The sequence below is a fragment of the Ochotona curzoniae genome, unplaced genomic scaffold (genome assembly GCF_017591425.1).
Source record: "Ochotona curzoniae isolate NIBS_2020 unplaced genomic scaffold, NIBS_Ocur_1.0 scaffold_4505, whole genome shotgun sequence".
Classification (NCBI taxonomy): domain Eukaryota; kingdom Metazoa; phylum Chordata; class Mammalia; order Lagomorpha; family Ochotonidae; genus Ochotona; species Ochotona curzoniae.
In genome coordinates, this window is record NW_024467118.1 from 23023347 (window position 1) to 23037156 (window position 13810).

A 13810-nucleotide genomic window follows, 5' to 3' on the forward strand; every position below is an offset into this window, starting at 1 on the left:
TGTGGCCACTTGGGAAGTGAACCAACAGATGGAAGATCTCTCTCTCTGTACCTCCTTCTCTCTAGATTTCTGCTTTTCCAATAGGAAAAAAAAAAACCTTTTTTTTTTAAGGCTACTTCAGTTTTACTCTCCTACCTATATTTCAAAATCCAACAGTTCAAGTATTTTGTGCTATGTTCTTCAATTGCAGGGTCCTGCCTAGCACCATCCAGAAGCAGTTCCTACACTTGCAATGCCCACGCTTCTAGGCCACGGGGCAGATCATACAGTCAATGATCTTTATCAGAACTACTGACCACCTGGTTCAACCTCAGCATTTCCTGGAAATTCTAAAGGGATGGATGGGTGGATGAGTGGACAGATGGATCTCTTGAAGGATGGATGAGTATTATAGATAGAAACATTTAGTGACGCTGCAAAACCCAGATCCTTCATAATGATTTAGTGACAGAACAACCTTGGCCTAGCTAGCATCTCCAATTTTACTTTAAACCATGCAACTTTGCTTTCCTTTGAGGCGATGTTCAAATTTCACAAGCATCTGACATTTTTCTGACTTTGTAACTCTATCATCAAATGAAAGGGAGAGAATTCACTGTGGAAGAAATAAAAAGGTTCTAAAATGGAGTTGTGAAGGAAGAAGAAATCTCAAAGTCTGTATTTGTATATCAGAGATTGTCTTAAACAGGAACTGACTGTAAAAGCCTATCACAAAAGAGAGTGGAGATTCATGATGGCGTGTGCCTGGCAGGCCCTGGGTCAACGTCAGCGCAATGTGATTGTCTTGCCATAGTGTCGTTGTCATCCTTCAGTCAGCAAATACCTATGGAATACCTTCTAGCTACCAGCCGTTGTTCTAGGCAGCTCTGGAAGAAGAAATGAATGAGACAAAAGTCCCTAGGCTCACGAAGCCCACTTTCCAGGGAGGAAAAAAAAGTTGACCAACAAATTGAACAAAGTGATCGCAGTTAACAACTTGTCAAAAGCAGAAGGTAAAAGAGAACAGTTAACTTGTGAGTGGGGCAAGGGGGAGGAGCTGCCCTTCCCGTTAAGGAAGTCATCTTGGGCTGAAAACAAAATCATGAAAAACAACTGTGTGTACAGAAACCTGCAACCTGGTCGTTCCCTCATGGTGAGGAGATGGCTGCCACCGCTTCACACACCACATCCTCACACAACAACTTCCAAAGCACCTCTGAGGGTTTCTTGTCACAAGGAAGAAAAACATTTTCCATAAGCTCCCACTCTCCCACTTCCCTTCAGGTTCTGGCTGGCCAGAACTACACCCCAAAGCCACTCTCCAATTGGTCACTTACAAGAACCCTGTAATGACTGGCTGCGGCAACAATGGTTCTGTGGGGACCAGAGCAAGGAATCTGACACCAGCAAGGACATGGACCAAACATGAGTCAGGATGTATTGGACACAGTGCTGGGCACTGCGCTAGCTTTAAGGAGAAAAACAAGACTTGAGCACCACAGAGGGAATCTCACTCCATGGCTTAAGAACAGGAGGGAAGGGCCTAACACGGAGGCCTAGTGGCCAAAGTCCTCACCTTGAATGTGCCGGGATCCCATATGGGCGCCGGTTCTAATCCCGGCAGCCCCACTTCCCATCCAGCTCCCTGCTTGCAGCCTGGGAAAGCAGTCAAGGACGGCCCAAAGCCTTGGGATCCTGTACCCATGTTGGAGACCTGGAGGAAGTTTCTGGTTCCTGGCTCTGGATCGGTGCAGCATCAATCGTTGCGGCCACTTGGGGAGTGAATCATTGGACGGAAGATTTTCCTCCATGTCTCTCCTTCTCTCTGTATATCTGACTTTGCAATAAAAATAAACAAATCTTTAAAAGAAAGAACAGTGAGGAGAAATGCCTTTCCTGTCCTCCTCACAAAATCCTTGGACTTCTTAATGTCCAATTCATGGTCACCTGCCACTCCTCCCATCTCCTGAGGTTAAGATGACTTGTTTGTCTCCATTCACAAAGTGTACTTATTCATTTGACCAACACTCACTGCACTTCTGGGTCCTGGAAAGATGGTTTTGCTGAACATGGAAGGTCCCTAGCCTTGTGTGGGTTCTACAATGTGGAGAAATAAGGATAAGAGGTGAAATACAGGTGTGACCACAGCACCAAGAAGGAATACTTCAGTTCATCTAAAGGTGGGAGACGTGCTGAGAGATCTACCTTGGAGAATATGCCATTTCAGTGAAGAGGCAAAGGATAACTAAGATTTAACGAAATGACGGTGGAAGGCAGGAGCTGGGGGAGACAGCAAAGAGGCTTTTTTCTGGAGGTTGACTCCAGAAAAATGAGCAAGTGCAAATGGCCAGGGGCACAGAGCAGGAGCGAAGCAGAGAAGGGCAGCAGTTCTCCCATCCTGGAGCACAGGGTAGGAAGGAAAGACTGGCAGAGCTCACAGTCAATGGCACAAGCAGAAAGGGGTGCAAAACTGTTATTATTATCCTAAGGGACTTGTTGTTCAACGAACCAACACATCAGGTCTGTGTCTCAGGACAGGCATTCTTTGTGCCTTGCCCACATCCAGAAATGTCACGTGCAGCATGACCAACAACACATGGTGGGAACAGGCTGGGCTCAAGCGGCGGGGAGTGCCCAAGGCGGGCTCTCTGTCAGGGAGCCCTGGCTGGATACCTGGAGCGACCGAGGGTCCCTTCACTGAGGTACCCAGCACTGCCTGGATTGCTTTGGAACCACCACCCACAGGGCAGGGACACAGTGTGTTCATTAATTAATCTTTTATGGCCTCTCTCCCTCCCCACCCCCTATCAAAGCCACTCCCTCGCTATCTTGGACCACACTTCTCTCCCACAAACCTAGGTCATGTTCCTTTAGGTGCACGCTCACATGAACAACCGTGGAAAACGAAGTTCCCACATTTCTGTGTCCCTGGCGTGAAGCCCCTAGTTTCTGAGTCCCTAATACACGCCTGCAACTCCAGCAGTCACCACAGCAGTTTTTCAGCTACTCCAAATATAAAGCATCTTACTATCCACTCCATGATGTCAGCAGTGGGCAGCGAACTGCAGAGTCACCGACAGGAATCCAACTTTTTTTTTTTTTTTTGCACCTTTCATTCCCTAACAATAAGAATTATATATATATTTTTATATATATTAAAGGAAGCAACTCTTTACACTCTACATTTCAAAGTAAACCAGTGTTAGGGCTGGCATGTTCCCCGCATGGCCTTGTAGAGTCCGAAATTTCAGTCCCTGAGGTTAGCACAGACTAAGTTTATGATACCGTGTAGTTCCATGAAGGGTCCCAGAAAGACAGACACTCCGCATTTCCAGTAGTCCACGCCTGGACGAGGCATCAAAGTGACAGTGGTGAACTTATGCGGCCCTTAAAACATCTTGAAGCAATAAGTCAGAGAGCATAGCAAGGGCTCGTTTTTTTTTTTTTTCAACACTAAGGCAGGGCTAAAACAATCGAACCAATTTGTCCTTTGTTCTTTTTATTGCAATCTTTATGGCACGAACACTGCTTAAAAAGAAACTCAGAAAGGCATTCGGCTGCTGCACCAAGCTGGACAAAGTCCTCCGAACGGCTTGGTCGCCTGGGAAAGTGCGTGTCCGCCTGTCCGCCTCGCCCCACCTCGCGGCAAAGGCCGCCCAGCTTGCGGGCACCGGGGCCCAGGGACGCGACGCCGAGGGAAAGGTCGCGGGGCTGAGCCCTCGGCCTGGGCGGGAGGACCCGGGCCAACTTTGCCAAGTTTGCAGGCAGGCTGGGCGGAGCAGCGGGTGCGGCCCGTGGAAGGTTTGCCTTAGTGCCCCCAGGCCAGGGGGTGGGAGTGGAGAAGGGGCACCTCCCCGGGGCACAAAGGAAGAGCGCGCCAATCGGGAGTCTGCGGGACCCTGGAAACCCGGGGCCATTTTAGGCCGAAGTCCGTTGCCCCCTCCACACGCCACCGGCCTCCCTTTCCCAGGCGGCCGCCCCGCGCTCTCCCGAATGCTTCCTGTCCACCCGCTGCTGCTGCTGCTCCTCCTCCTCCTCCTCCTCAGCTGCCGCCTTTGCTGTTTTTTTTTCCCCCCTCGGAGTTGGCCCGGGAGCGGCCGCGCTGGCCGCGGGGCCCAGCCCTTCCCGCCGCGCCCGGGGGCCGCCCTTCCCGCCGGAGCCGGCTGATTGATGGCCGCGGCCGCCTGGGCTCCCCCGCCTCAGCTCGCCCGCGAGCCCGGCTGTGTGTTTTGGAAGCGGCGCAGCGGGCAGCAGCCGTGTGACGCCCCGGAGCGGCCAGCGCCGCCCTTCCTTCCCCCCGGGCTCGGGCGGCGGCGGGGCGGCGGGGCGGCCCAGCCCGGGTGGGGCGGCGGCGGTGCGCGCGCGCGCGGGGCGGGGGTGACTCGGGGCCGGGCGCGCCGCGGGGGCCGTGAGGGGGGACCGGACGGCTGGAGGGCGGAGGCTCCGGGGCGGGGGGCTCCCCCGCGCACGCCCAGCCCCACGGCCGCGCCGCGCCTCGCGGGACAGGTCGGGCCGGCGGGGCGGCGCCCGGCTCCGGGGAATAATGAGTGTCTGTCAGGCCGTCCCCGGGTGACTGGGCGGGGCGGGGCGGAGGCGGCGCGGGAGGCGGGGGCGGCGGGGGAAGGGCGCAGGGCGGGGTGCGTGTTTGCGCGAGTGACTCGGCCGACCCCTCCGGCGGGCTGCCTCCACCCAAGTGGGTGGGGACCCGCCCAGCCCCGGGCGGCCGCGGCGGCTCCCCTCTCCCCTCCCTGACCCTCCCACCCCCGGGTCCCAGCCTCTACTTACCCCGCCAGCCCCGGGGAGGCTCGCAGAGAAGCGAGCGGCGCCGGCGTCATGTGACTGCCCGGAGTTGGTGCCAGGAGCCAGAGGGGAGCCAGGAGCGGAGCCGCGCGGAGCCGGGGGGCGCCGAGCCGGAGCGCAGCGCAGAGCCCGACCGCGCCGCGCCCGCCTCACGCGCGTCCGTCCTCGTCCCCGTCCCCGACCCCGACCCCGTCCCCCTCGGGCCGCCGCCAGCGCCTCGCGGCCTTGGAGCCCTGACACCGCTGCGCTCGCGGGGCTCCCGGGCAGCCCGGATCCGGGCCTTTCTCTCCGCTCGGCAAGCGCTCTGCACCGCGCAAAGTAAGTCCCCCGGCCCTCACCTTGCCTTCTCGCCCCGACTCCTGCCGCCCTGTCTGCAGCTCCTCTGCCTCCCGTTTGTTTCTCATGGTTGGGTGGGTGGCTGGGCGTTGGGGGCTGGGGTGGGGTGGGATGATGGTCCGCGGGGGATGCGTTGGGGTGCAGCGCGGGGGGCGCTTGTGGGCTTAGGAAAGTGCAGCAGCAGCAGCAGCAGCAGCTTCTGGTAGCCGGGAGTGGGGGAGCGGAGAGGAAGGTGAGGGGAGGAGGCCCCCCCTTTGGCTCGCGGTGCGAAGTGTGGGATTGGGGGAGACCCCGTGCGGAACCCCGAGGTGCGGGGCGAGCGAGGCCGGTGGCGCGCTCCGCGGCCGCGGCAGGACGACGCGGGCGGGGGCTCACCTGTGTGGTCCCCCTTGGCCTGCTCGCGCCCGCTCGCCCCCCGAATCCCGGTGCCCTCCGCGTGTGGCAACCGCGTCGCGAGGAAGGTAGCTCGGAGGCCGCGCGCCGCTGCTCCTCCCCCTCCGCCCCCGCTGCCCGGGCCCCCGCGTCCTTCCCCTCCCCGCCTCCCCCCTCTCCGGCCGGGGCGCGCGGCCGCTCGCCCGGCGGCGGAGCAAACTTGAGCAGCCTTTCCCAAGGCCCTGTGGGAAGAAACTTGGGACCGCTGGGAGTGCGGGCGATAGCATCCCATTCTCGGGGATGGAGCCCGGTCGCCGCCGCAGCCGGGGTGGGGGGGTGTCGGGATGCTCCGGGACGGGGTGGGGGCCTCACCGCTGCCAGGGTTGGAGAGTTCTCCTGGGGGCAAGGGGAGAACCTGCCGCAGTGCCTGGAGCGAGGATTGCGGTTTGGCCGGAGGCAGAGAGCGCCTTGGGCGAGCGCCTGCAGCCAGAAGGATCTGAGCGGTGGGCGGTGGGCGACCGAGGGTCTGCTCCAAGGCTCAGGACCCTGGGGCCTCACCTGACGTTTTCCAAGTGGCTTTCTTGGAGATGCAGCTAGGACCTCGTTTGTTTGGTACTAGCCGGCCGAAACCCTGTTCGGTGTCTCACGGAGATGTGCAGTGATACTGGAGCAGGAACTCGAGTGCGGCTGAATTTATAATAGGTTGAGTGAGAATCGCTCATCCTCTCGTATTTGATTAAAACAAACATTTTGCTAAATTTCTGAATTTCTTTTTACTATCTTAATTTATTTGCCCATTAGTATAACCCAGGACGCTTTAAATATACTGATCATGTGCTCAAAAGTCCAGTGCATGGGGAAAAGTGTGAAGTACTATTCTGACTACACTTAGCCTGAGTAGCTCTAATTATTAAGCAAAATCGGGTGGACCAGTTGTTCATCATAGGTAACCCCACTCTGCAGTGATTTGTGCTTTTCTAAGTGTTTTTATGCCTGAATTTGAGAAGCGTTTTTATGAGAAACCCATCTGGGTGGTAATCTGTCTCACCATCGGGAAGACTTGTTTTTAGGGAAAGGAGCAACCTGATAGCATCCAAAATTTTGCAAGTTGTTTGAAGGGGCCCCCAAGTGATTTCTGTGCCTTGAAGTACCAGATCTGCTACCTGACCTTAGTCAGCTGTTTGAGAGACAGCTGAAATAAGAGAGTTGATGGATTTCAACTCCCTAAAAAGCTGATTTCTCAGTTTCTGTAGTCTGTGGAGCTTGCTGTAAAACTTGAGAGCGAGAGAAAGCCAGCGCACTTCCTATTGGTGAGTCCTGTGGAGGACGCCCTGAAAGAAACACTTGGCTTGCATGGGGAGAGTGCAGCTCTCAGCGTGAGAATAACAAAGAGAAGTAGCTGCTCAGACCACAAAACCTGGTCGGATATCTAAAACAGCGTGCCTTGGGAAGAAAGCTACTGTTTTCTCACCATGCAAAGTGTCTAGATGGCTACAGGCAGGCACTGTGCAGAGTGGCTACTGTTGTTACCTTTATTGATGGGAGCCCGAGTTCAACGGCGCAGGTTGACGGGAAAGACGAGGTTGGTGGACCTGGACTGCCTTGGGGCGTTCTGGAGGGGCGTGTAGAAAAACCCGGCCCCTCCAGCCTGGGTGCAGGTTTGAGTCTGGGAAGGTGGGTTTTGGTGGAGAGAGGAGGAAGGAGGTCTCTACAGCTGTGTTAACTGTGCATGTGAGCCAAGCAGTGCCAACGCTGGGTGACGGCACATGTGCATTGGAGATGTGGTTCCGTGTCAGCAGGACTAGCTCAGTTGTGGGCAGGCTGGAGACCTAATTGTAACCTGAGGTCTCGCCCACTGTACTTCCCTTTAGGATGCTGGCCGGCTGCAGGGGCATCCTTAACTTCTGGAATCTGGGATGGGACAGAGGGACAAAGGGAAGCGAGAAGTGTGCAAGGGCTCTGCTGCCTGGATATGATACAGTCACATGTCCACCGGCTAGGTTGGCTGGATGTGGCAGCCCCTGTTTGTAAACAGGGCAGGTCCCTGTATAAAGCTGGTGTTATTATTCACACCCATAGAACAAACACCTCCACCCCCCTGTTGTTGTCTTAAAAAACTCCAGCTGCTCATGAATATAGGGTCAGGGAGGGCCGGCTAAATGTTTCTCTGTGCTTTCTCTCCAGCACGGCCAGCAGAGCTGTTTCCTGTTCTTTGTTTCAAGGCTGGGGTTTGCGTCATACATTCCAAGTGGCATATGTGTGCTCTTTCCTGTTTCAGGCTGTTTTCTGGTAGATCAGTAGCCCAGACCAGGCCGTGGTCCCTGCCCCTCAACTCCCGGATCCCCACCCAGGGAGTTATCATGTCTCTACACTCGGGATTGCCCAAGATGCTCCGGTTATGTCATCATGAGCAGTCAGTTAGCCTTTTTACATACACCCTTTGCTCCACTGCGTAGATAGGTGAATAAATACTCATACCTTCCTTTCTCTCTGTCAGGTTGTGATTTGAAGGCATTTCTGTGCATAGTGGCCAGGAGATGTTAAGGAGGTGGTTTTGCTGATTCTCTGAGGGGAGCTGGCAGGGGACTGGCATTAAGAGAGGAGGCATTTTGCCCTGAAGCTGTTGGTTTGGGATGAGAATTAACACCCTGCAGGTCAGAAGGCCTGGCGCTCTGGAAGATGAGGTCCAGCCTGGTCCCCTGGCACGAAGGATCCACATAGGCTTGGGCGTGCAGCCTTGCGGCCGGGCTGTGCTGCAAGTTCTGTTTATGTTTTGCAGAAGAAATCTTGAGAAAAATGGCTGGGGAGAGGCAGAAGATATTTTTAGAAAATCCCAGTATTGTTTCTTTGAAAGGACAAAGATTTAAACACCCCGCTCATTTTTTTTTTTTTTTAAAGATAGAGATTTTACTCTATTATAGTGATTTCCAAACCATCTTAAAGAAAAAGCTCCACGGGAGAACCAGCCATAAGAAATTCATTTCATGATACTTTGGAAAATGTTTAACTTTGTACTTTAAGAACAGAAGGCAAATGCTTTTTTTTTTTTTCTTCTTTCATTTTTTTTGGGGGGAGGACCTTTTGACAAGTGTCTTTTGAAAACTTCTTAGAGTAAGATTTCCGTATCTTGGGCTCTGCAGGAATTAGCTATAGTGTTCCCTAGGGGAATTAACTCAGTTGCTGAGGGAGCAAATCGGGCTCCTCAAAGCCAAGGATGAAAACCCTTCTGGTTGTAAAGTTCCTATCTCACCTTATTCTTCATGTGTCAAATGGAAGCATCAAACTGATGCTAACAAAATTACAAGGATCAAAGCATTGATCATCTTCCTTGACAAAAGATGGACACTTTGGGAAGATTTTTGTCCTTTCCACTTGGAACCGGCCACTGGACCTACTGAAGCTAACTTGAAGGATGGGAGGCCTCGAAGGCTGAAGTTCCTAAGTCAGGCCAACTGAAGTCCTGGTGCTGCAGAGTTCGTAACAGTCAGTGTCTTTCTTGACTGTCCTTTCTGTGGTGGGGAGAGAAGTGGTTAAGAGAGATTAGGACCTGTTAACGTTCTATCAGGAAAAAAAAAAATCTACAGGTTCTTCAGTACTAAGCTAAAATAGTCAAAAATGAGGCTATTCAACAATTTCTATCATAAAATGGGATGAAAAATTTCCTCTTGTAAATCACCAGCCCTCATTTAATCCCATTGCATCTCCATTCCCCCATTAAGATACTGGCCCTCTTAATATTAACAACAAAACTTTTTTTTCTACAAAATAACAGTTTTCTTACACAGCATTTCTTCTGCTTTGATGCCCAGTTGTGTCTAAGAAGGGAATAAAGAAGAATAACCAAACCATATCCTTAAAGTACTAGGAATTGCACTGTTCTCGTGGCTGGTTTTCTGGGATGCTTTATTTGTCATTGGTTCTAGCTTTTTTGGGAGGTGGGAACCAAATCCCCAACCTCCTACAGCAGCAGTGGTGGATATGCTAGTCGAAATTCTTTTTGGAGTAAGTGTAGTGGGAAGGGCTCTATTGGTCTTCAGCTTTCTCGTTTCCACCCTGCTCTGTGCTTCTCTCAGACCCTGCTTCTCATCTTAAGCAGTCTGACTGGAGCTTGAGACAGGAAACCAGACAGCAGTCTGCCCTGATAAGGGACAGCATTGTCTAAAGGAGGTAGCCCCGCTCGCCCTCCCTACCCCCCACAACTCCTTCCTTGAAATGTAGTAGTCATCAAAGAGGCACAGTGCTTTAGACACAATTTCTGAACCAAGACCAGGCCTGTTCCTGCCTCCCCCCCAGTGCGCGCGCGCACACACATACTGTGAGCTGGTCGGATGCTGATCCTAGCATGTTAGCATCTTCAATGCAACCTTTGAAAAAGTCACCTGTATGCCTTGCATGTCTTGGTCACAGTATTGGTTCCAATTTTAGTGTATGTGCTACCGAAGAGAGCACGGGCAGAGTATTGCTAATAAAGTTCTTGCAGTAGCAAAACAAGCTCTTGGAGGTTTTTGAAACTTACTCCATTGTATCAGTAGGCTGAATATATTACCATTTTCTTCAGTTTGGGGGGGGGGGGCGGCAGCAAGTTCGTTCCATGGCTGTCTAGCCCATGTACTTGAGAGATGCTGGTTCTAGCTTAGGCTTGGAGTGGCGGCAGGGAGCTGGATGAGTGCCTGAAGAGCTCAGCTTCCTTTGGGACACACTCAGCGTGGCTGCCAATCTCTGGAAGGCTTGCTTGGGGATGCTGCCAGGGCTGGTCCTGGGCTAGCCTCAACGCAGATCAGTGGAAACTGGCCAGATGCAGACTGGAGAGCTGAAGTGGATGTTGAGGTCAGCGTGTTGTACCCTGGAGAGCGACCTGCTCTCAGGGTCAGGTGCCGCCTTGGGCTCCTCCAGCCCCTGGGCCCTGGTGCTGTTCTCCCTACTGCTGCCGCTTTTTGCATCTAATCACCACAGGCCACTTCTGTATCTCCTCTCTCCCTTTATTCCGAGGGCGGAGGGGGAGGGGCCTTCCAGAGCTTCCTGCTCCCAACTCTCCATAGTAAGACCAACTTCCTGTTTCATTAGGTCTCCAAACAAAAGTCACCACCCCCACCCCCCACCAGAGTTTTCACGTGTCCGTCGTTTTTTTCAGGCTGTGACCTCACGGAGCCCCCAGACAGGTTGTCTGTGTGGTATAGCCAGTCTGCAGTCAGGCCTCAGCCCCTTGGGTTTATCAGTGCGTGTGAGAAGTGTAGTTTGACATGCATTCATTTATTCATCTCGCAAGTATTTATGGAACACCTACTCATTAGAGCTAATCTGAAATAATGTGCAATCATCATGTTAGGTTATGCCACAGGATGCAGCAGGTAGGTCTGCAGTAATCCAACCTGCAATGCCGTTTGGAGGTCATAAGTGCCCACCAGAGCACACACTCCTGGTCAGGGCCAAGGGACTGACCCCAGGAGGAGGCACAGCAAAGCAGAGTGAGCTCTGGCCCTGCAGGCAGCCCCCTCTGTCCTTGGCTGTGGCTCCAGGCAGCTTTGCGCACTGGGGCATGTCATTTCACCCCTGCGCCTCCATTTCCTCATTTCTAAACTGGGATGAGGACCTGACCCTTCCACCTTTGTACAGTTATTATGAGGATTTCCGTATTTACTTGGGTAAAGCTGCCAATTTTTCTCCGCAGTTTTATGGACCAGTTGCAGGTGCACTGGCTGGGAGGGATATAGCTTCATGGGGGGGGGGACCTTCGGAGTGTGTCTTTTGATCTTACGTCCAAGCGAGGGTAGGCTGTGGGGGCACCCCGGTGGGAGGAATTAAGGTTGCCTCTGTGCTCAGGAGCCTAACCCTATGTTCAGTAGCCCCCGGGACCAGTCTGTTCGCTGCCATTGCTATCCCTCCTGGTTCTGTTGGTGTTGTGGTATTGACTTCAAGGAGAGGGCCTGAGTGGAGTGCCCAGGCCAGCTGCCTTGAAGTCTGGCTAAGCAGTCAAGTTCAGATCTTAGCTCTGCAGCTTAGCAGCTGTGTGGTCTGCAGTAGGCTACTGAACCTCTCTGTTGCAGTGTTCTCAAGAAGGCGCTAGCTTCCTCATAGGTGTGAAATGACACAGACTAGTTGAGTACAGCACCCAGTACTGTCAGTGCTTGCAAGTGTCCTTTTCAGAAAACTTAGTAATGGCCCCTGCATGCATGTGCGTGCACACACACACACACACCTTCCCCACTTCTCCCTCCTTCCTTTCCTTTTTTTAAACAGAGGTGAGACGTTGACTTGTTTGGAAGACCACGCAGGCTGGGCTGGGGGATGCACTAGTTTCTGCAAGGTTGTCACAGATAAGGTCTGAAGGACCTACGTGTGACTGGCAAGGTTAACACTGGAGCGAAAACTTGACGTTTTGTGCCCTAGGTTTCCTTCTCGTGCCCCCAGGTCTCGTGGAAGGGCGAGGGAGAGGATAGGGGCAGGACCGCAGGGGGCTCAGCACCAGTGTTGGAAGGGGGCCCCCTGCAGAAGGGAAGGGTGAGGCTATCTCGCTGCCCTTCACGTGCCCCCAATCCTGGCGGTGGGAAAGAGGGAAGACCCGGTGTGGCTAGGTAAGCAGAGGCAGCTGCCCCAGAACGGGGAGGGGCCCGAGCCACTCTTTGAAGAATTAGGAGGATTTAGATAAGCCGGAAGGGGAGGGGGGCATTCCACGGCTGGTTGCCCAGCATCAGGGCCAAAAATGAACAAAGGCACGGGGTGGGGAGGGGGCACGAGGCCGCCAGCAGGAAGGGCACTTGTTGGAGCTGGGGGCAACTGCCCATCCAGAGAAGTGGGGGACAGCGGGGGGCCCAGGGGGCCGGGGAACCTGAGCCGCCCTGTAGGCCTGGGTATCCCCAGGACCAAGAGGTGAGAGAAGGGTGGGGTTGCAGGTGACAAGAGAGTGAGGAGGCTAGGGAGGGCCAAGCCCCAAGAAATGGGCAAGAGGGGAGAGGCGCTGGAGGGCCTGGCCCCTGTGGCAAGGAAGAAAAGGTGAGGAGGTCCCCTAAGATGACCTCTGGGTTTCCATGGTGAATGGCCGAGGGGAGGTGGGGACAGGGCAGCCTTTGAGAGGCGCTGGAGCCGGCAGGGGCTGAGGCCAGTGGGAATAGCAGGGGCTCAAAACGCCTCTGTTTCTTTTTGTTTACTTTTGAAGGGAGCGGGCAGTCTGAGCTCAGGGGTTTGTGGCGCTCGCAGACTGGCCCCCCGTGCAGAAGGCTGAGGAACCCACCACCAGCCCAGGCCCATTCTTTCTGGTTATTTTTAAGGTTCTTGCCACCCCTGTTCAGGCCGGAATTTCCAGGAACTGGCTGCTGCCAGGAGCCAGGCGGGCCCTCCCAGCCTCCCACTCCCTCCAAGGGTGGGGCCCCATGGGTGGAGGCCCCCGAGGGCGGGAGGGAGGGCGGGCAGGCAGGCTGGAGGACGGGTGGAGCTGGGTGGGTCTCCAGCGATAGGGAGGGCACCGAGCGAGCAGCCAGAGGCGGGTGAGAAGCCGGTGGCCTCTCTGGAATTGATTATATAACGCTTCACAGAGGAGCCCGGCCGGGGCCCAGGCACGGCCATGGTAGGCGGGGCGGGTGCCTTCCAGTTTCTACCCGGTTGCTTGCCCGCCCTTCACGCTGCAATGCCAGATTGTCCCGGCACCTCAAGACGGGAAACAGGTGTGCAGCCCCACACCACCTGGGGCCAGTGCTGTGGGGGGTGCTGCTGGCTGAGCCCTGAAGAGGGTGCGATGGGGCTCAGCAGGTAGCATTGGATTGAGAGTGGACCTCAGGCTGCCCCAGCCTGGCGGGGCGGAGAGATTTCGCTGTGTTGTTACCTTTGCACCTGTCCTTATTTACATGCAAAATCAATTGCTTCACTCGGTCTTTCCGAAGTACAGGGTGTGGGCAGAATCTTATCTGAAGCCATGTCCTGTTTGGACAAGTTGGACTTGCCTTGGCCGCACTCCATGGGGTGGAGCAGATGGGTGGAGGCCGGAAAGTAAAACGGGGTGGCTTGTTCGCAGGGAGGGCGGAGTGTTTGCTCGCCTGCTCGGTCCATTTCATCCCAGGCAGAGTAACTCCCTGCCTGCTCTGCCCCTCACAAAAACACTGCCCATGCCAAGCTAGCAACTCTATGAGGGGCAAAGACCTGGCAATAGTCGGTGGACTTTTTTCCTTTTCCGGTCGGCCACCAAGGATTGAGGTAGGTGGGACTCGGTGGCATAGAGACACGGCTTCTCTTAAAGGAACCGGCGACTTAAAAATGCCCACTCAAGATCCAAGGCCTGTTTTCCACTGGCCTGGGGAGGGGGGAAGCAAGGGTTCTGCGGGAAATCTTCCTG

At 54.5% G+C, this 13810-nt stretch overlaps 1 protein-coding gene across 3 annotated transcripts in view; it reads left to right on the plus strand.

Annotated features, from left to right (window-relative positions):
- Positions 1-4771: 4771 nt before the first annotated feature.
- KLF3 (Kruppel like factor 3) overlaps positions 4772-13810 on the plus strand; it is a 31551-nt gene continuing 22512 nt past the window's right edge. Inside the window, exon 1 of one of the 3 annotated variants that reach the window (XM_040966346.1) lies at positions 4772-5097. Coding sequence is in view for 2 of the 3 variants with exons in the window: in XM_040966344.1 (XP_040822278.1) it covers positions 13450-13671 (222 nt within the window). In the remaining variant the exon portion in view is untranslated. Of the gene's footprint in view, positions 5098-13237; positions 13672-13810 lie in introns of those variants that run through there. The other 2 variants (XM_040966344.1, XM_040966345.1) reach the window with 2 other exon arrangements.